We start from the raw sequence: 20,557 nt of genomic DNA, 5'->3' as shown, positions 1-20,557 counted from the left end.
AAAGGGAAGGAGGATTAAGAAAAGCAAATTTTTTTTTTTAGTCATTATACCTTCCAACCCAGCTTAAAACTCTTTAATATTAGCATTACAGAGAGGCCCTAGGAGGATACCACCTCTCATTTACTACAATTCTTGCTAATGGGTTTTTAATTTGAAAGAGCTCAAACACGGTAAATGAATCAGGAGTATCACAGTGATCACAAACACAAGCTTTCCTGGCTGATTGACTCTTCTCATAATACCCACCAGGAGTTAAACAGTTGAGAGAGCTTAAAAAAAAAATAATAAATTCTACTTTTCATGAAAACCACAGCTGAAAATGGGAACATTGTGATCTATTTCATATCCAAATCTAAAACTAGACATTCAAAGAAGGAACACATTCAGCAGCCCTAACACAAGGCGATTTTTGTAATCAAAGGCACAGCCCTAAATACCCATGGGTAGGTACTAGGCACAACACTATTTTTGAAAGGCTCCAGCTTAATCTAGTATACAACAGCCACTTCAGCAGGAAGGGAACAGAGAGGCCAATATAAAGAAAGGGCAGAAGTCAAAAGGATAAGACAACAAAGGAAAGAAACAGAAGATGCAGAACAGGCTCACCCAAAAACCAAGCGCTCACCCCTGGCGCTGCCTCACACAAAGCTGCCTGCCAAACCCCGCACAGACATCGGATCCCTTCGCCTGCCCCACATCACTCAGGTCAGCTCCTACAGACAGGAAAGGCACGCACTGCCTCCTTGCCTACTTGGCAAACAGAAGGAGCCTGGAGGAGCCTGCACGTCTGACCTCTCTTCTCTTCAATAGGCCACTCATCAACCAAGAAGCAGCTTTTTTAGGCTTTGGGCTGTTCCATCCCCCCCACACACAATGTTTTTTTTCCCTCTTAAACTGAGTTGGTTGGGGTGACATCCTATCTTTAAGAAAGGTTTAACAAAAAAGCATCACCTGCAAAGGAAAGCACAACCATTTATTTCCTCTGCCCACTACCTCCCCTGGGACTTGCGTATCTGTAAGAGTAAACCATGCCCTGATATTAACCCTTGTAAATCTGCACCCCAGCACAACAGAGAAGTCTAATCTCCCTGTTTCAATAGTTTCTCCTTGCAGCAAGTCAGGACTGGAACCTAAGTTCACAAAAGCCAGACTTGAAGAGCTCCACAGATAAGCAGTTTAGAGACAAGTGGTTTAAATAGAAAAAGCCTTTGTTTGAAATTCAAGACCCTTTTCCCCTTCAATTACAGCTTTTGAACTGTAAAGAGCTGTAGAAAGAAACAGTTCCAATGATGCCCCAATAAATCTTCTGCATCCATATAGTTGGGAATTTGGGACTCCTCGGTCTGAAGCCACGAATGCGCTGATCTGACAGTGAGACCAAGGGACTGTTACATTGGTCTCTGCATTTATCTTGGAAGGATTAGAGGCTAGGACACAGATTTCTGCTTAAGAAGTGAGATTTATGAGGATCTTCGCCTAATTGTTTCTAGAAGCCCAACATTAATGGAGATATAAAGGCAATGGATACATTTAAAGAGGTATTTGGGAATTTGAGCAGCAAAATACTGTTCTTCAGGGATGCTTTGAAAAACTGTGCCTCCAGTTATATAAAGCCACCTTAGACTGAGAGCTTGTTGATCATTTTTCCAGACAGACATTTACCGTTCTCTGGCAGTAACCACGAACCTCAAGAGCAGCATTCTTCAATACAAATTTCTCAACATCATTCCAAAACATTGCTACACACCTCGTTTCAGACTCAGCTCTACTTTCTAGGCCAGATTTCACAATGTATTTAAGATGCATCGGGCTTGTGTGTTCCATGTGGCATCTTGGACGACGCAGAGCTCCAGGAAAAACCTTCCTTCGGGACCGTCCTCACAATGCTGCCAGTGTGCTGCGATTGTTAAAGGGATCCTTGTTTGCAGGGAGCTGGGGCTGCGCTCACACACGTGAACCAGGGGAGGCTCAGAAGTCACTGGGGCCGTTACAACGAAAGCAATAACTGCAGCCTGACTTCTCAAGAAATACATTAAAGACTCTTCGACTCAAAGGAAATCAATCTTCCTCTCAGCACCGTTTCTCTGCTACTCCTCTGCTTCACGATATACCCACTCGCATGTTTTCTTCCCCACTCAGTGATCGTTGACTAGATTTAAAGTACATTGCTCAACACGCAGAGAAGCAACATTCGATAAAGAGCTCTTATAGCTAAACTCCTTCTGAAAGCAAATCAGTGTGACTGAATCCTTGATGAATCATAAAGAGAGGTCTGTGATGCTAGAAGTCCCTTTGTAACAGCCTCCCCAAGCTGTTAGAGGCCATTTCCAGAGCTTGCTTCTCCCCAATAAAGACCCAAGTGTTCTCTTAAGTTAATGCAATAATGATGCGATACGTATCAAGTGCTGGCACAACATAAGCAATGTAATACTTTCCTAAGTGGTACAAACAAACACATAACCCAGTGAAATGACTTAAGGAGCATTTTACCAGGGCATTGCTCTCTTGACCTCAGTGCTGAGTCTAGTTCACAACTTTCCACTATTACCTAGTTTGCATAAAGGCACAAACTACGTCAGCAATAACACAGCTTACCTTCAGGAACAGACACTCAAAACAGAGGGTTGTTACAGACAGAGAAAGCAAGGATGTCCCTCTGCATGCACACCGTGACTTTAAAGTCTCCCCCTTCAGGACTGCAAACTGAGCATCACGAAGAGGGGGAGGAAATAATGTTCACTGAGTATTTTTTGTGGGAAAATTCCACAAGAAGCCTTGCAATTGCAAGATTTCGCCAAAATCAAGAAGGGGGCAGCCTGTACTTGAAGTTTGAGCAAAAATAATTGCTATTTTTTAAATAAACGGGTGCCTTTAATGAGGTAAGTACATCGCTGATGCCAGAAACTTAGCTCTGAAGCAGTCCCAGACACAACCTCATACTCTGATGACATGATTTTTTTTTTTAATAGGTCATCAGTTTTAAGAATATTTTTCTCATTTTTTTTTTTAAGTCTGTACAGTTCTGCTCCCATCTTTAGACACATGAGCATGATAACATCTCAGCTTCACTTCCTGAAGAGCACGTGTATGTCAGTGCCTAAGGACCTATGCATTTTTTGTGATTCTGTATACTCAGAGTAGGAAGGAGATACAGCACAACTTTTGTGTTAACAACCACTGCATTCAGTGGGCCAAGATTTAAAAGTCTGGGGAACAGACCGGTGATTCCCCAGGACTTTTTACTCTCACCTATTTTGCAATATTTGCCCATTTTGCTACTGCTGAAGGTGGCGGACCTCCAAACACTGATGGAGCAAACTAACGTTGCGGCCTCACTGCCTTTCTGAATTACTGCTTCGTGCTATTCCACACTGAGTCAGTCGCTCCACCCCAAGCTCACTGATCTACCAAACTCATCGAACAGCGTTAACACCCTCATTTCCCAACCACAACTTTCTGACACCGTCACGGAGTGCCTCACTTGCTGCCCATTCCTTTGGTGTGCGCTGAGCCAATCTCTCACCTGAGGCTTTGGGGACAGCCACTGCGTCACGTAGGTGCTAGATGGCACCTCCTGCCCCCATTCAAGAGAAAGGCTCCAAGGCAACTCGCTTTTTGAGGTTACAAAGAGAACACGTAGGTAGAAAAACAGCTATCTACCTCAGAAAGAACGCTTCTGGGGAGAAAACCAGCTTTTTGTCAGCCTGCATCTCACAAAGAAGGTTTTGTCTGCGACTGCTAAAAATGACAGGCGCAGATTTTTCTCCTTTCAACACAAAACCTCCCTGTGAGGCTCAGGGGAAAACTCAGGGAGGGGACAGGTGAAGTTCTGTTTCCATTTCTCTCATAACCGGAATGTATTGCATTAGCGGTCTTTGTGCCCTTTTAATCTCACCCACAGCACACCTTGAGCAATCCTATACCGGATGCAGATATTATCTTCGCTGTCTTCCCGAGATAAGGAAGGTGGATAAACTCTCACCAGCTAAGAATGAGGCTCCATCACCTCCTTTGTTTGCAAACCACAGGCTCTCCCCGGGGCTCGGCGCACAGCCTCAGCCCGGCAAGCACTGCGGGCAGCAGCGGTCACCGCGGCGTCAGAGCGCGGGGCCGTTCCCCACAGCCGTTCGCCCCCTCTCCCGAAGCCCACAAAATGGACGCCCCCTCCCAGGGGCTCTCCGCCCCGCACCGTCCCGCGGGCGCACACAAAGCAGCCCTCGTCCGGCTCCCTTCGCGAAGCCACCGGAGAGAACGCGGATCTCCAGGCTGGCGCTGCCCGCGGCGCCGTCTCTCGCTCCCTCACTCACCGCACATGGCGAACCCTTCTCGCTGACAGGAAGCGCGGCTCCCACCCGACGGCCCGGCTGAGGGCTTGCCGTCTTCTCGGCAGCCTCTTATAATGCGGCCACGCTGCCTCCGCGCTCATTGGCCGGGCCCGGGCCCCGATCCGGGTGCACGGCGGGGGCAGAGCTCTGGCGGAGGCGGAGGGCCGCGGCGGTTCGCGCCCAGACCCCGCCCGGCTCCCCGCGTCTCGCCCGGCCCGGGGCCGTCGGGCTGAGGAGGAGCGGCAGAGCCCCGTGGTGCGGCTCGGCGGCCCCCCGTCAGCGCGGTGCCTGCGGGCTGGGCAGCCCCTCGCCCGGCTGGGCAGGGGAAGCTGTCCGCGCTCTGCCGGCTCACAAGCATTTAAAAACACTCCGCAGCTCGCTTCATCACCGCCGAGCAGGGCCAAAAGCACTGCCACAAGGGCCAAAGGTGACGGCCATCGGCCTCCGGCTGAGGATTCCCAGCAGCAGCTCCCTGAGCTCCCAGCTGGGTTGTGTGGTCCTTCTGCCATTGCTCTCTTTGTGAGAAAAGCACCGCAGAGCCTCCCAATGCTTCAGTCCTGCACTGTGTGCTCCTTTGGGCTGAACACAGACAGGGCATGAAGATGCCCAGCCATGCAGATGTGACCCACACAGCTTTGCCTTTTCTGACCAAATTTGTGGCGTTTTATCTCAGGAAGCCTCTTCTGAGTAAAGGAACAGCAGAGCATGAGGGCCTTGCAGCGGGCTGCTACGGGAACTGCCACGCTGCTGGCAAAAGTAGCTCAGGCAGCTGTTTGAACACACGTGATTCAAGCACAGGGCACTGTAGTTAAACTCAAAAGTAAGGGCTTAGTTTATCTAACATCTCTTTTTGTAGAAAATCTTTAACATAAGGGAGAGATTGTGCCAAACTTTATCACTTTCGCTGTTGATGGTAAAGTCGAACAAAGAATAAAGATCAGAACATCAACACTTCGACTTACTGGTTGCTGCCCTGGTTCTTCCTTGACATAGAACGGCAGTTTATAGAGGAAGTTACGCTTCAATTTTGAGACAAGATTTAAAATATTTTGAACTCGTAAAATGAAAGAACAGTATACTATCAGAAATTGTGCTTTAAACTAGCTTCTGAGAATACATCTACATGTATCTTCCCTGCCAGTGCAGGACAGCTGCAGGCACCATCCTTGATACCAACCCCTTCTGTTTTCTTCCCTCCACCCCTCAGAATGGGGCCAACCAGGCCCTGATTTGCCGTCCCTGCAGCCCCTGCTGTGCCATCAGGTGGGTCGTTCTGACACCATTCCAGTTTGTCTTGTTTTCAGATCACCTTGCTCCTCCTTCTGAAGCAATCTCCGGTCTTGTGTTTCCCCAGGCCTAGCCCAGATGGAAGGGGAAGTTACTCATCTCAGCCCTGTGCATTAAAGGGCATCGTTACTTACATGAAATAATATAATAGGTCTTTTTTGCTCTCTGTACAATGTGGGTTTTAGTAACTTGTTAGCTCTTGATGGTGTTTTATTTTTTACGCAATCATACCAAACTCATGACCTCTTCTAAGCAAACCAGCACAGGGGCTAAGAAATATACACAAATACAGATGTACAATAGCTCAAAGTTTCACCACTCTCAGCTGTTCTCCCTCCCAGTGCTCAAGGTTACCTCCTCCACAGCCAGCCCATCTGCTCCTCAGCCTCCAGTGTATTATTTTAAACTACCACTGATCTCAATTTGTTGCTGTTCACAGGTTGGTGTGTCAGCACCTGGGAAGGCTCAGACCTCACTGCTGCTGCTGGTTCTGGGGCGGTAGCTAACACGTGGCACAGGCAGTGGGAAAGCAGCACCGTGGGGTTTTTAGAGACATCATTGCAGCACCAATTAGCAAAGATCACAAATCAGAGCCCAAAGTTTCACTCACGCAAGAAATTTCATCTTCACCACGTGATATTCCCATGGTGAATGCTAGACAAAAAAGACTCAACTGAAAGTCTGAATTGCACTGATTAGTGGTTAATGTGCTGCTTTGATTACTTACCAGTCAACACTTCCCAGACTTATCTGTCTAATGCCATTTGGCTTTTCCAAGATTTCTTGGAAGTGTATTAAAGAATACACATACTATATTTTGGTGGGTCTGTGGCTTGAAGGAACACATTTTGCAGCACTCAAATGAGATTATCAAAATGATCCCATCTCTTGTTAAAACCTAAGTCCACAAGCCAAAACATGTGAAAGTATCCTCAACCATAAGCAATAGGAGCAGGATATCTCCATTCTGCTACACTCTGGTGAAATGCTCTTCTCAGGAGACTGCTTAAAAAATTAGTGCTTTTTTCAGAGTCTGTAATTCAAAAGTCATCATTTTTATGCTCTAAGAGACAGGCAGCTGAGAAGCAAGTAAGGTCAAGTGATGCAATTTCACATGAAAGTCTGAATGCAAATATGAAGCGACGCTCTAAAGATTAGAAATTTCTGCCCAGCTGCTACTTTTTTTTTTCTGTCTTTGCACAAGTGAGCAAAAATAAAAGTAGGAAATAATAGGGTACAGTAAGGAGAATATTATGTCCCTGCTTTAGCATCAAGTAACAAGGGAGCTGCCTGGGGGATGGTTAGGCAAAAGTGAGGAGCAATGAAAATCATTCAGCAGTGGTTGAAAAGAAGGATTTCTGCTTAGGTTTCTTCCGAGCCTAAGCTGGTACTAGTTCTTACAGCGTTCATTATCTGCCCTGAAAAGCTTTCAGCAGCAGTTCAAGGACAAACATTTCAAACTGCATTTGCATAACCAAGAGATTCAGATACATATCTGTGCAGCTTGTTCTTTTCTGCACTAGACACCAAAGGACTGAGCTTCCTACTGAGGAGTTTCAGTAAATAGAGTTATCCCAGAGAGTAAAAGGACCAAGACATTGTCATCAGTACACAGTGACAGATGAAGTAATAATGAACGTGAACTGCAGTATGGAAGAAATGTGATAAATATTAGGAAACATTGAGGAGGAGCAGATAGGCAGTAGACCAGACTGCTTTATGGCCCTTTCACTGGTGACAGGGCTCAGCTTGAGCACTGCCCTACGAGGCAGCACAAGTGAGTGGATCTGGATGTGATGCAGAAAGTTCTTTCCAGTTTCTATCATCAGAGCTGGGTTATAAAACTCCTCATTCATCACCTTTTTAGGCTACTGAATGAATGGTGCCTGCAGGTTCTGAGAACTAATAACCTGCAGCTAGATTCAATACTGAAATAAACAGCAGCAGTTCATGTTAATAATAACTCAATGAAAAAAGAAATTGGAGAAAAGGAACAATAATGAGAATTCCCTCAATTCTTACTTCAAGATGTAAAGACTGAGAGACCAAAAGCTGCCTTTGTACATTGCAGGTCACCACCCCCTTCCTCAGACAGACTCCTGCACCTTCTGCAAGCTTCATATACTCTGCCATCTTTATATACTCCCAAGAAGAATATTCACAATGTTGAGAAAAGCTGAAAACTGTCATTGCCATCACTTCAGTTTTAATAATGTAGGATGGAGTATGATGGATTCCTAGCAAGATCTACAGAAATATCTGGGCTGCCAGATCAATCTGATTTTTTCCTCTCATTTTTTCTTACTCTGGTGGCAGAAGGACTGCTGTCAACCCACAGTCATTCCTTTTAAACTAACTGAGGTCCACCAATGGAGGAAAAAAAAACTATAAATGTAAGGGGCTGACCTTGCTGGCGCTCAAAGAAGGCTGAGTGGTGCATGGCATAGCGCCTGCGTGCTCAGGACAGGACACAGCCAGGTCCTCTGCATCCAGCCCAGCTCCACATCCAGTCCTGAAGATAATCAGTACAGGGCTTTGAAGTGAAAGCAGCACCATTCTTCTGCTGAGAAGTTGAAAGGAGAGGAAAAGATATTTGTTGCATTGATGGTTCTCTCAGTAGAGGTGTCAATGAGCAGTTCATGTAGGACTTGTCTAGGAAAAGGAAGTCAAAGTCCATGTCTTCAGTTTAAGAGTACACAGTGGTGATTAATGGCTTTCAAACTGTTTGAGAATGAGTCCAACAGGTGGCTTGGAAACACTGGAAATTCATGTTAGGAGTTACACACATATGTGAATCAACATCACACCTATGACTGAGAATTAAGCATCAGGATTTCATTCTATGACAGCTTTTCAGCAGAAATGCCATGGTGAGCTATATATGTAACATAAGTGGGCTAATTAGCTAGATTTGCAATACTTGAAAAACACAAAGGTGCATTTAATGATCACCCATTTAAAGCACTGGGTTTTAAACAGCATTAAGGAGTTTCCTGAGTTTTTGATGTAAATTCTCCATAGCAGGAGCTGCAAAGAACATAATGGGAGATGGCAGGGAGAAAAAAAAAGTGCTTGGAAGCATTCTGTAGCTTTTTCAAGCAAGCTCGCTTTTGGTGCAGGATTAGTTTTCCCAGCATGTTGTGTGGTCCTTAGGTCAAGAGTGAGAAATGCTGACTGAGGGCCATGGGTATCTGTATACCTCCCTCTACCCCCTATTTCTGCCTATCAGGCCTAGCCGCTCAGTATTTGCCCTATGTACAGGATCTCACAGACCATGAGGGGTTGAAGGGAGCAGAGCAGGCTGCTCTCAACAGCAGGAATTCAGTGCTTCCCAACCTGCACCCACACTGCACAGCATGGGGAAGAGCAACTCCTGCGCCATTCTGGTTAAATCCTGCTTCCAAGCCCATGAACCTGGCTTGCTATTTTGGTAAGAATAATTTCATTCCATTCTTCTCCTGATTTGTTTTCTCAGCTTTAATACTTCAAGGGTTTAAACTGGCCTTTGAAAGGAACACCTTTGAAGCTAGAAAATAGTTTTGCTGCTGGCTGCCCTCTGGTTTGCCCTTTAGACAGCTCTCTGGCAAGAAGCTTCTGATTTCGCAAATCAAAACCTGCTGTTCTCCAGCACACATACCAGCACTATCCACACAGCAAGAGAGGGGAGGGCTGAAGAAAAACCTGACTTCCCCCACCCTCACACCCCTCTACATGGCTTCTGCCACTCCTGCCCTGTAAGAAACTGCTGCAGGACCAGCTGGGAGGAGCAGCAGGGGATCGAGGTGCTTCTGCAGAGCTCCTTGTATCTGCAGTTTCAGATGAAGATAAAGCAATCCAACTGTCTACAAACAGTAACAAGATGCATCTGGCTTTTCCTCACACATTTAAATCCACTGCCCTTATTATTTCAAGGTAAGTATCAGAAGGTGACCTACTGAGAACTTAAGATTTCCCTTCTTTTTTTTAAGGCTGTTCACAGTTAAAATAAAGGTGAGGGACTGCTGTATTTAGTACTGCAGCTATGGTGTTACAATTTGTTTAAAAAGAGACTGGAAGTAAAGAACCTCATACACAAACACTGCTGAATACCCACAGGTGACCTGAGGTTCCCCAGCTTTAAGACATTAACATTTAATGTGGTGGGTATGGGATGCTATTGCCCAACAGCTGATGATGTTGGAAGGAAACTCATCTCACATGTGGGTTATTTCACAGATCTTCTGTTAAAGATTTCTTGCACCATCCTGAAACTTCTGATACTGATTACAGTCAAAGATGGGACAGAGGCTGGAAATCCTTCCATCTCCCACCAGATTCCAGCATAAGAAAATGCTCTTTAGAAGCGAAGAATTAAATGAAAAACCCTCTGAAAACAAGGGCTTGGGCACACAAAGGTTGATGCCTTCACCCAAGCACCAAACCTCAGAATCTTACACTCAGAGCAGCTGTAGTTTTCATTGACCTTCTACGCTACCACCTCCCCACCAGGGCCATGCAAGGCATGCTAAGATCCGCAGTATTTCCTTACCTGTAAGCCAGCTTTGTGCTCTCTGACATCTCACATCTTTGCACCCTCTCCACCCTGAGCACCAACCTCTTCTGAGCTCATACTGTGCAGCTGGTGGGAGAGATCAGAGCAAACGCATACCAAGATTTGTCTCAATCATTTGATGTGATATTTATGATCTGGACAGAGACCATCAATCCCAGTCCCACCAGTATTGCAGTCACAGCAGCCTCTGTTTCTATGTTTTCCATTTTGAATGCAAGACATAAATCACAGCTACAGCTTCTTTGCTTTTTTTTCTTCCCCCAACAGCTTATGATGTTCTTTTTGTACCTTCTTCAACAAGACAAAAATGGTATGAATTCTGTTTAAACAGAAGCATTCATTTTCTTAGACTGCCACTTATTGCCCCCTCTATGTCTCTATTTTTAGAGTTGTAGAGTTTCCAGATCTGCCATAATCTACCCCTTGTCACAATCAGAGTTGGGCACATTTGCATTGCACACTGGGGAATTCAAGAGAAACCATGTACAAAAACTCCTCAGAGAGGCAGATATGTATGTATTCTGTACATTAGTTATATCTTAAAAGGAAATGGTTTTGCTCTTCAATACTCTCCCTGGTCATTACATTTTATTTCATGTCAAATTCAAAGCTTTTTTTTTTTTCTTTTGAGCTCTACAACTTGTCAGCAAACAGTTCTCAGTTCAATTGACCAAAAATGAGTGACACACAAAACCAAAGCAGCCACAGCCCATATTTGCACAGCTGCATGCACCAGGCTCTCCTCCACACCCCCCCCCCCTCACCCCCCCTCCACAGATAGTCATGCTGCAGGTCATGAGCAAGGCTCCTACAGGGAGAGGGGAAGGTCACAAGTCTCTTCTGGCTTCACAAGCTATGGAAGTCCTGCCCACATCTGCAGGGGACATCATGCTAAAATCCTCAAGCCATAACGGTGTTTGTATTGCTGGTTGTAGAGCCTTACACACAGCATTGGCACAGCCTAAAGGAGCACCTGGATGCGGTACCATCACTTCAGATTCAGAGCTTGGCCTCTGCCATTTAATTATAGTAATGCTTATTAAATCAAATTCACCCAGTCAGAGAGGTGTTGAATTTAAGGAACAAAGAGGCCATTATTTAACCAGGATGTGCACACTTACAAATCCCAGTTGTTCGTGGGAGATGGGTTACCTCTAAGCAACTTCAGTGAATGCAGTTTTAACTTGGATATACCAAAACACCATACAGTCACAAGGAATTCTCCAATATGGAATAATTATATCTTACATCAGGTCTTCTGAATTCACTGACAGCATGCAGGGCTAAAAGAAGTCAGAAAGGGCAGCTTCAGTCCATCACATGCTGCTGGAGCTGGACTGAGAGTTTCAGTTCTGGGAAGCAACAGCGATGCGTTCTGGGCAAGGCTGGCTGCTCACATGGACACCAGCACTGACACCCTGGCACCAAGGACCAGACAGCTTCTTTGCTTTGCTTCTCACTAATTTCCATGAAGTGTCACTTGAGTATTAAACTGAGTCATAATAAGGAAATCCCAGCTAAGATTCTTTGCCCTCTTCCAAGAAATGGAAGATTATCATCTCCAATAATTACACATTCCAGTTTAGGGGGGGGGGGAGGGGGGATCTGATTTCATTTTCTGATTCACATGGTTTACTGGCTGCCAAGGCACCAGGAGCACAGATGTTTAGTGAAGAAGCACAGCACCGTCTCCATGCTATGGACCAGAGGTGCAGGCAGCCGAGGTGTTAACCTCAGTCCAACTGGGGAGAGTCATCAGGAAAAGCTCCTTTATGACATTACTTCTGCTTCAAGGATGCTATGACACATGGGATCTGCTCCCTCCATGTCTGCATAGGAGGAGAAAACCTAACTCAGCCAGGAAATCCAGGCAGACAGAAGGAGGAAACAGCGATTTTTCCTTCAAGCAACTGAGTCTCTCAGTTCCAAAGAAGTTTACCCAACTCTTTGAAAGTCCCAGGCGTAGCATAGCTTTGTTAGCCTGCATTGACACAAGGCTCAGAACGTTGCCCAGACTGCAGATGCCTCTGAAGCACCTCAACATTCAGAGCTCACACAGCTTTCAGAAGTTCATATTGGAACATCACGTGTGCCAAAAGACTTTAGTAGATGAGGTTTCACGTGCACATTCTCTCTCCCCACCTTCCCCTTACGTATGGAAAAGGAGGCTCTCCAAGTTATTTGTCAGAAAAGCTGTTGGCCCTGGATGAGAGCCCAGCTCCCCCTGCAGTGCAGCACTGGGGGAGTGTAAGAGGATAGGAAAGTGTCATAGGGAACGGGAATATTTCTCATCTGAAGGCTGCTGGAAAAGAACACAGTGGGAGGAAAGGTGGCTCCTGGGGCATTCTTAGGGCACAGACTTCAAGGGAAATGGCTGCAAAGGGTTAGAAATGAGCTGCCAGGAGATGGAGCGATGCTGCTGCCCCCCACATATGGTAACCCTGAGCCTAATACATCCAGTGAGCCTTGCTCCCATCCCAAGTCAGGGTATTACAGAGCAACAATCACTGTACAGTTTATTTCTGTACAGGATTTTGTGTTTTCAGTAGAACAGGATCCTTGTTAGAGGAACTACACAGTTCAAACTTCTCGGGGAAGAAATTAACATCTCCCATCTCCCTCCCTTTCCTTCAAGACATCAGCACAAATACAGTCTTTACTAGCAAGTATCTTGTTGGTGTGCTCCAAATAAACCTGAAATCCAGAGAAGCTCTGAAGAGTTCTTCTCCTCTGTAAAGCTCTCCCCCACCCCGATAAAGCAAACCAGGAAAAAGAAATTCAAGTGTTTGATTTTCTGTCCAGTCACTTTTTTGGTGAAAGAGAGCAAAGAAACTCTTTCATGCCGCTTGCTATGAATTTTCAGCTCTGTTTGCTTTCACTTGTAGCAAAGCCAAGGAATTAAAAAAAAAGTCTGAAAATTTCCACTAATGAATTCCAGACTTCTGGACAGCAAAACCATCTGCTTTCTCCCAAGCCATGTTGTCAACAACTGAGCGCAGCTGTATGAAGGGCAACAAAATATTATACAGTTGCTTGTTTCTACACCCCTACATTTGCAAGTTTATTGAAGTCCCATTAGTTTCAGTGCTAGGTTTCACAGCAGCATTCATTCCTGCAACAGCTTTGCAACTGGGCAGACAGGTAACATACATGGCCCATCTTTACTGTGGTTTTTGTTTTTCAAAATCTTACAGCATCTGGCAAAGCGTACAACAACCAGGGCTTTAATTGTCTGGCCTGGGAGGCAGGAGCTGGGATGCTGCTCATCAGTGATGCTGAATAGCTCAGGGCCTCTCCTTGCACCTGGGCAGCCCAGTGGCTCTCAGGAAGATGGCACATATAGGCAGAAGGATGCTCCATGAGCTGATGGTATCTCTCTAACCAAATCATTGCATTAACACCACAGACAACTGGACAAATACTTTCGTCCACCATTGGTTTGCTCACTTGAGGGTGGTGTGGATGCCATGCAGCAGCCTCTACAAGAGCAGAAACCATCGCCTCCCATTACATGCGTTTAAGGCAAAGAGCACAATTAAAGCACAAACACTACATTCGTGCCCTTTTTGAAAAATAGTATAGGATTCACAGGGGCTTTAAAGAGGATCAGGACCTCCTCCCTGCCATCCCTGCACACACCAGCTCCAGGTTCCTGGTTGCTGTTTCAAGGGAAGGGCATCACTGCTGAGACCCAGCAGCTATGGCACCAGCCTGAGCCCCTCTGCATTTACCTTGGCTCTGCAAGTGAACTTTTGTCCCTTTGGACACACACAGCTGAAGGAGTTGCTCCTCACATTCAGCTCACCTTCATCGTCCACCTGACAGCCCATAGTCCTGGAGAACTCCATCCTGAGGCACATGATGCATTGCCTAAGTTAATTCTTGTATCTTGGAAAATTCTATCCTTAAATGCAACTTCCTAGATGCACTTATAAAGTAAATACAAGCTAAAAAAAACAACAGTGAAGTTAATATAGAAGTTTCAGTGTACTAACAAGGGAGCCACTGCAGAAGACCTACTCGCTCCTCTTAAGTTCCCTATTAGCTTTTCTTTTTATAAGGCACAGGAGAAGGGAGGACTTGAGATAAACGCTTAGAAGTCAGGAACACTCACCTTACACAGAGCTGGTCAGATGGTTCCAGGAAGAAACATTCAGCAGGTTGCACTTCAGTTGTTACAGCCTACCCCAATACATCCTTTCCAGGTAGGCTGGGAAAAAAACAGCTCAGAACAGAGAACGCCTTTTCTCCTAATGGCAGAGCTCTGAGAAGTTTCCATAAACAGTAATAAATACCACCGCATTTATTTTACAGACTAACAAGATCCAAGACACAATCCTATTCTCCCTCTCACTCCTCTGTTGCTCTGTTGCACAAAGTACTGCTTACTCCTTGCCTTAAGCCTGGTAGATCCTTATTTGGTTGCTAACACCAAACCACACTGAGCTTCCACTTCATCCCTTAAAGTTATAGAAATATAGGCAGAAATATAACTCCTCCTCCACAGACAAAACCATCTAGGTGCAGCTTAGAGAGTACAAATGCTGCAGCTCTTAAATATAGCTATGGTTCACCCCCCAAATAAGAGCTCATCCACACCAACTGAGAGCAGCTGTGTTAATTTACAGGTGTAGAAGGCAAGCTTCTCAAGGAAAAAAGCAACAACACACAGCTGCTTTGTGAACCTCAATTCCATTTTCCATACAGATGGCTTAAGAAGTTAGGAAGAGATCCGAGCTTTCAGAAGCAATGTTTCTGAGTGTTGCATCCATCAGGCTCTGCTGAAAGCTGTGCTTTCTTGTGGGCAGCTCAGAACTGAGCATCTCTCATGGAAGTGCTCAGCACAAGCAGTGGGATGTACTTCCCTTTTTGTTCACACGGGTGTTTCCTTGGGTTTTACTGCTTCATATCAGCACCTGGAGAGGCAGTGCCTTCCTTTACCCAAGCCTAACTGCAGGGAGACCCTTCCCTCTGATGGTTCATGAACATGTGTGTCTGTTCACACATGTGCCCATTTTCCTTCCATTCACCTGCCAGGAAGGTTTCTAAGAAAGCAGAAATTGCTGGAAGTCTCCAAGCACAGAATTGTGATGCTGGAGGCAATATGCACAATTTGCAGTTTGGGACCGTGAGCTCAGATCTGTGTACGTGGTGTTTAATGTGCAGCAATGCACATAGGAGGGATTATTCATAGCGCCTACAACTCAACACCTTCATTTAGTTTTAACGAGGCAAAGAATCTGCGGAGGAGATAAACAGAGTACTCTTATTCCTGCTCATGGGGTGAAGGATTTGCCAAAGGCCTCAACAAAAGCAACAGCTGCTTTGTGATGCTGAGCACAGAAGTACCTCTATGGCATCCTGCAGTATTGCTGTCCCAGGCACAAGCTCTCCTCAGCCTACAGCTGAACACAGAAGACAATGAAATACATCGCTTTGCTGTGCAAGAGGTCTCCCAGATGAAGCAGAAAGGCAGCCCTTGCCCTTTATGAATTTAGCAGCTGAAGACTCCAACTCTTCACACCTTGCCATTCTTACTCCAGTGTTGCACTGCTCAGCACTGGAGAAATCGAACCCAAGAGGACACTCAGCGCTTTTATTGCAGCCAACAAAATTAAAGGCAAAAAGTCCAATACCCCCTCTTCATTTTCTTTGGACTGTCCTGTGCTGTGCTGTGCATTATGGAATGGTTCAAAGTTGCAGTAAAACCTTCCCTTCTCTCGGCAAAAGAAAAAGCTAAGAAGCATCGTAAGTAACCCACGTCCACTTCTCTTTCCTCTTTTATTAAAATCTAATCACTTCTAATAAACAGTTCTTGTTTCTCCCTTTAGTGACAGCTTAGAGGAGGTTTTGGTAATGACTGTCTTTTAACTGAGCTGAGCTCAATTAACTGGGCAGAAAATTAGAAGCCATGTCTGCAAAATTAACAGGAAATACATCGTTTTCTGGCATGCAAAAATACAATTCCTTCCTACCAAATTTGGCTTAGATTTAGCAAAACATGTTCCACAGATGGAGATTCTTTCAAAAACAAATTAGCCATCCTAAGCTAACCAGGCTCTAATGGTGCTGTTAGGACAAAAAGATAAAAAACAAACAGTCCAGCAATATTAATTATATTTTTTCCTCTTCTGTCAATGTATTCCTTGCCAGCTGGTTGTGTCTTACGTGGACATGATTGTTAGAGTAATAACTGTTAGCCTAGCAATATTCTAAGGCAAAATTCAGCCTATGAGTTGCTGAAAATGTCCATCTCCACCATTTGCTGTGCAATATCTGGGGCCAAAGCATTCTGTGCAGCGCCTTTGGAAGAAATACTGAAGTATTAGTGCAGAAATGGTGAATCAGAGTATTCTTTTTTCCCATTCTGAATCTTCTGATGATATATGGTGTGCACTGCTTTGAGTTAATGCAAACATCTCTGTGAATCAGGGCTCAGCCAATGGACGGCCCTACACAAGCTAACAGCGAGCGAGGGAGTTCATCTCTTCTGTTTGATAAGGTTTTGTTGCATTCATCCAGCTCTTGCCTTGCGTGTATGGAAGCAGTTAGGTTCCTCTGAGCTTCCCTTGTTTCGATACAGGAAAAGAACGAAGCTGCTCCTTTGATCATGCACTACTCACGATGAATCAAAACCCACCAGAGCACTCTGCCAGATCTTTTGTGGTAAAGCAGCATCCTCTCTTTGCAACGAGCCTTTCTACTTCCTTCCACAAAATGAGACATCAGAGGAACACCACTGGCAGAGGAAGCTGACAAAAGGAAGGTATCCTGAGCGAAAATCATTCCCCTCCTAAGACTGTATTTGGATATCTCAGAGGTTTCTGGGAAAACGGCTCAGCACACGCATTATGTTCCCCAGCACCCCGGCTGTTAGCAGCTGGATGCGGTGTTTCAGCAGCCACTCTTGAAGGAAATGTAACAGCAATTTTCAATAATAGACAGTAAGTATCTGTGGATGTAACTGGGAGCCCAATTTTGCAATGTGCCCCCCCCCGGTTTGTCGTTTGAAGCACAGTCCCACAGAAGTTACTAGCCAGGATGCTGCAGTCTGTAAGCTGTAAGAACAGGCTCTGAGCAGCTGATTTGCTGACCTGCACAAAGCGCTGTGAACGCAGAACATCACTCTTAAGGGACATGAAATATACACTGAGGCATCACTAAGGTGAACCCACAAATTGAGCTTGTAGCATTTTCCTTTCTAAAGCACCACTGAGACCAGGGGAAGGTGGTTCAGGGATTGAACGTGAACATAAGCCTTAACAGATCCTACTTCAGCCTCGTGTTCCACTGCTACTTTTTCTTAATCTAAATTTAGGTAAGACGTTTAAATATGGATCATTAAAAATACCTGTGTTCCATTTTGCTCAGTACTGCAGTGCTTTGTGCCCAGACAACCTGGGAATGTAAGTCTTGAGACTCCAGAAGCTCAAGCTGCACTTGAGCCCTCAGCAGCTGTGCTTTCAGACTATCATGGGAGAATAGTACTTTAGGACAGAAGAGTGTCCTTGGGGAACTGGGAAATAAACTCCACTGAATCACCAACCTGCCCAGGAGTGACCCGGTGTGAAAGATGTTTGCATGATAAAACAGCAGCCCCACATGCCTGTCTGCCTGGCAGAAGGCAGGGGCAGTTTCTATCCCATCCCATCCCAATCACCACATCCCATCCCAACTGAAACCACCACCTGCCCATGCCTTCCTGCAGTGCCCCTGCATGCCTCCAGCTCTTCCCTGGATGGATGCCCTTTGAGATCCCTTCTCCATGTAGGAGAATAGATCCCCTTTTCTGGTCTCCACCAGTGACTATTTCCCTGACACATTCTGCATGAGCTGCATGAGTTCAGATAATGAAGATCTGTCTGTATGTAATGTGGTGGGCTTTACTCTACCGTAAGTTACTCCAGCTTTAAAGCAAGGCTGAATCAATCTGTTTCTCACAAAATATTATGTTTTGAAGTCTTTTTGAAGTCTTTTACAGAAACATATTCTGGAAAACTCTACACATGACTATGCCAGTAATGTCTCTAAATGTTCTCTCCAGTGAAAGGACTGATTAAAAAAAAAATGCAATTCCTTCCTAACTACTCACTGTGCCTCTCCCCTTCTGCGTAGAACGCAGTCAAGTGATGGGATCATGTGCGTCTTAGTGACAAATACAGTTGAGCTAATGCAGGAAGAGGCTGTGTTCAAGATGGAAATGACCCACTGAAGCTGCAGTGTCAGATATTGCATGGTTGGGAATTAATCTCATAGTTTTCTACAACAAATAGAAGCTCCAGAGCTCAGCAGCAGATATCAGAAGAACTACACACATGAAGTCCAAACTAGCTAATCAGTTTACATTACAGTTGGCATGCTGGCAGTGATGGATAGGTTCTTTCAGTTGGAAAGATTAGTATGGAACTATCAAAGTCCTATGAAATAATGACAAAAATAGGCAGACTCGAGTGAATTTACTTGAATATTACTTTCAGGGGGGATGCTGAGTTGCCTGCAGATCCGCAGGGCAGAATCCAGCTGATGACACGGAGAGGATGAGCTGCCTGGTTGCACGGTCACGATTTGGAGAGGTCATCACTTGACTTCAATGTCATGTTTTGTTCCTGGTGTTCCCAGTGAAGACAGTCAAAAGCAAATAAAATCTTGTATCGCCTCAGTAGAGAGTGAGGAAAAGTTTTTGGATTCTGCAGCAGAAATGGATTCTAGAAATGGATCCTAGAGAGGTGATTTCAAGGGTCGCCATTTTTAGCTGCTCAGCTTGAATCACTGTGCAGAGGAAAACACCTCTGTCACGTCCGGGCTGTTTCTATAACTCCAGAAAATCTCTACAATCATCGTCCCCTCTGCAGAAAAGGTCTTTGAGATAACAAAGAGAACACACTCTTTGAACAAGATAGCATGAAGAGCACTGGGAAAGCTTTTCATACAGCCAGCAGGTTTGTGGCAGGGAGAGGCCCCCTTCCAGACACCAAGAGCTGCAGACACAGCGACATCTTCAGTGCCACCATACGCAGAGCCAGACTGTGGGGAGGGAGAGCTGCTGTTAGGACAGGTCAGCGGCCTTCATTTGCAATGCAAAACCAACCAGAATTGTTTCTTCAATCTGATAGTGCAGATTACACAGCAGTTTTGACCCTCGTATAAAGCACTTTCTTCTTGATCTGTTGACTGAGCCGGTCTTAAACTTTCCCAGGAGGGCACGCTGATGGAAACAGGATGCGATAGTAAGTTCTGCTTTCTGTACAAATCCAGGCTCGCACATTAGTTAAACCGTATTTGCTGCAGGGGTAGAATTGTTGGCTTTTTTTTTTTCTCCTTTCCCATCTGTTTTGCCTTTTCTCCAGAGTATCCATTCTAACATCTAATCCTAACACTCCAAGCAACAACAGCAGCGCATGCATGACACCACTGGTGAGGCAGGGCTCTTAGCAGCAGCAGCAGCAGCAGCCAGAAGTTGAGCCTCTGAGCAAAGTTACTCGGTGGCCATCTGAAAGTGTACACTGAATATTTTCTTTCTCAGCTTCCACCAAAGGGTGTTTGTTTTTATCCGCTCCTTTTCTTTCCTCGGTAGCAGCAGAGACGTTTTGAATGAAGCAAGGGGGGATACTTCTGACTGTTTGGATTCCAATCAAGAAGGACAGATTTATGTGTTTACCCTGGAAATGACTTATTTGGATCATAGTTGTGAGCAGAGCCAGGGAGCCCCTCGCCTCCACCCCCAAAGCCAGTCCGCAGGGCTCTGCCACAATGTGCTTTTAATTATGAGCAGGAGCTGCCGCAGCATTTTCTGCCTCACAACAGCATTTTTCATTATGCAGGCTGCAGAACAATTAGAAAAATCAGTCTCTGTTAAGGAAAGAGTTTATTAAATTTACTGAGGGAATAAACAGTGATTTTAGACCCGTATATGTTTAAAGATGTGATGATGGAGGGTGAGCAAGCAACTTAGTTGTGCCTATAGCGCAGCACTGTGATGGTAGTAAGGATTAATTGGCAATGGACCTCAAGAGTCACTTTGGACCTTTGGTGTGTCTCTGCCCTCGGTCACCACTCACAGTTTCAGTGGATGTTTGGGGTTTGGTGTCCTGGTGATGCGACCCCATGAGAAGCACTTCTGCTCTCAGCTCAGCACCATGGGCTGCCCACACAGCACTGCTCAGCGACAATGAGAAACTGCTTCTAGAAAGATGAAGGTGTTGAAGACATTCCTCTTCACATTCAGTTTATTTTTTCATGCCTTCAGTACATGAGGGTTAATGAAATCCAAGGTGTTTCTCATTTCTGTAATGTCACTGCAATGCACTTGGGAGGAATACCAGAACATAAACGTTCACGCTGTTGCCTGGAGGGAGAGCAGACAAAGATCCCGTGGGTGAAGAAATAATTGCCA

The 20,557-nt window shown here is 45.4% G+C and overlaps 1 protein-coding gene across 2 annotated transcripts in view; it reads right to left on the bottom strand.

Annotated features, from left to right (window-relative positions):
• Positions 1–20,557, bottom strand: part of GFPT2 (glutamine-fructose-6-phosphate transaminase 2) — a 62,471-nt gene that overhangs the window by 11,898 nt on the left and 30,016 nt on the right. Inside the window, exons 5-6 of one of the 2 annotated variants that reach the window (XM_040647191.2) lie at positions 10,141–10,230; positions 8,019–8,175 (exon numbers count right to left, since the gene is read on the bottom strand). In XM_040647191.2, the coding sequence (XP_040503125.1) occupies positions 8,019–8,052 (34 nt within the window). In that variant the 5' untranslated portion in view covers positions 8,053–8,175; positions 10,141–10,230. Of the gene's footprint in view, positions 1–4,307; positions 4,373–8,018; positions 8,176–10,140; positions 10,231–20,557 lie in introns of those variants that run through there. The other variant, XM_424573.8, reaches the window with a different exon arrangement.

This window comes from Gallus gallus, chromosome 13 (genome assembly GCF_016699485.2).
Source record: "Gallus gallus isolate bGalGal1 chromosome 13, bGalGal1.mat.broiler.GRCg7b, whole genome shotgun sequence".
Lineage (NCBI taxonomy): Eukaryota > Metazoa > Chordata > Aves > Galliformes > Phasianidae > Gallus > Gallus gallus.
The sequence above is the reverse complement of the archived record's forward strand: the minus strand, read 5'-3'. Positions and strand labels throughout refer to the sequence as shown.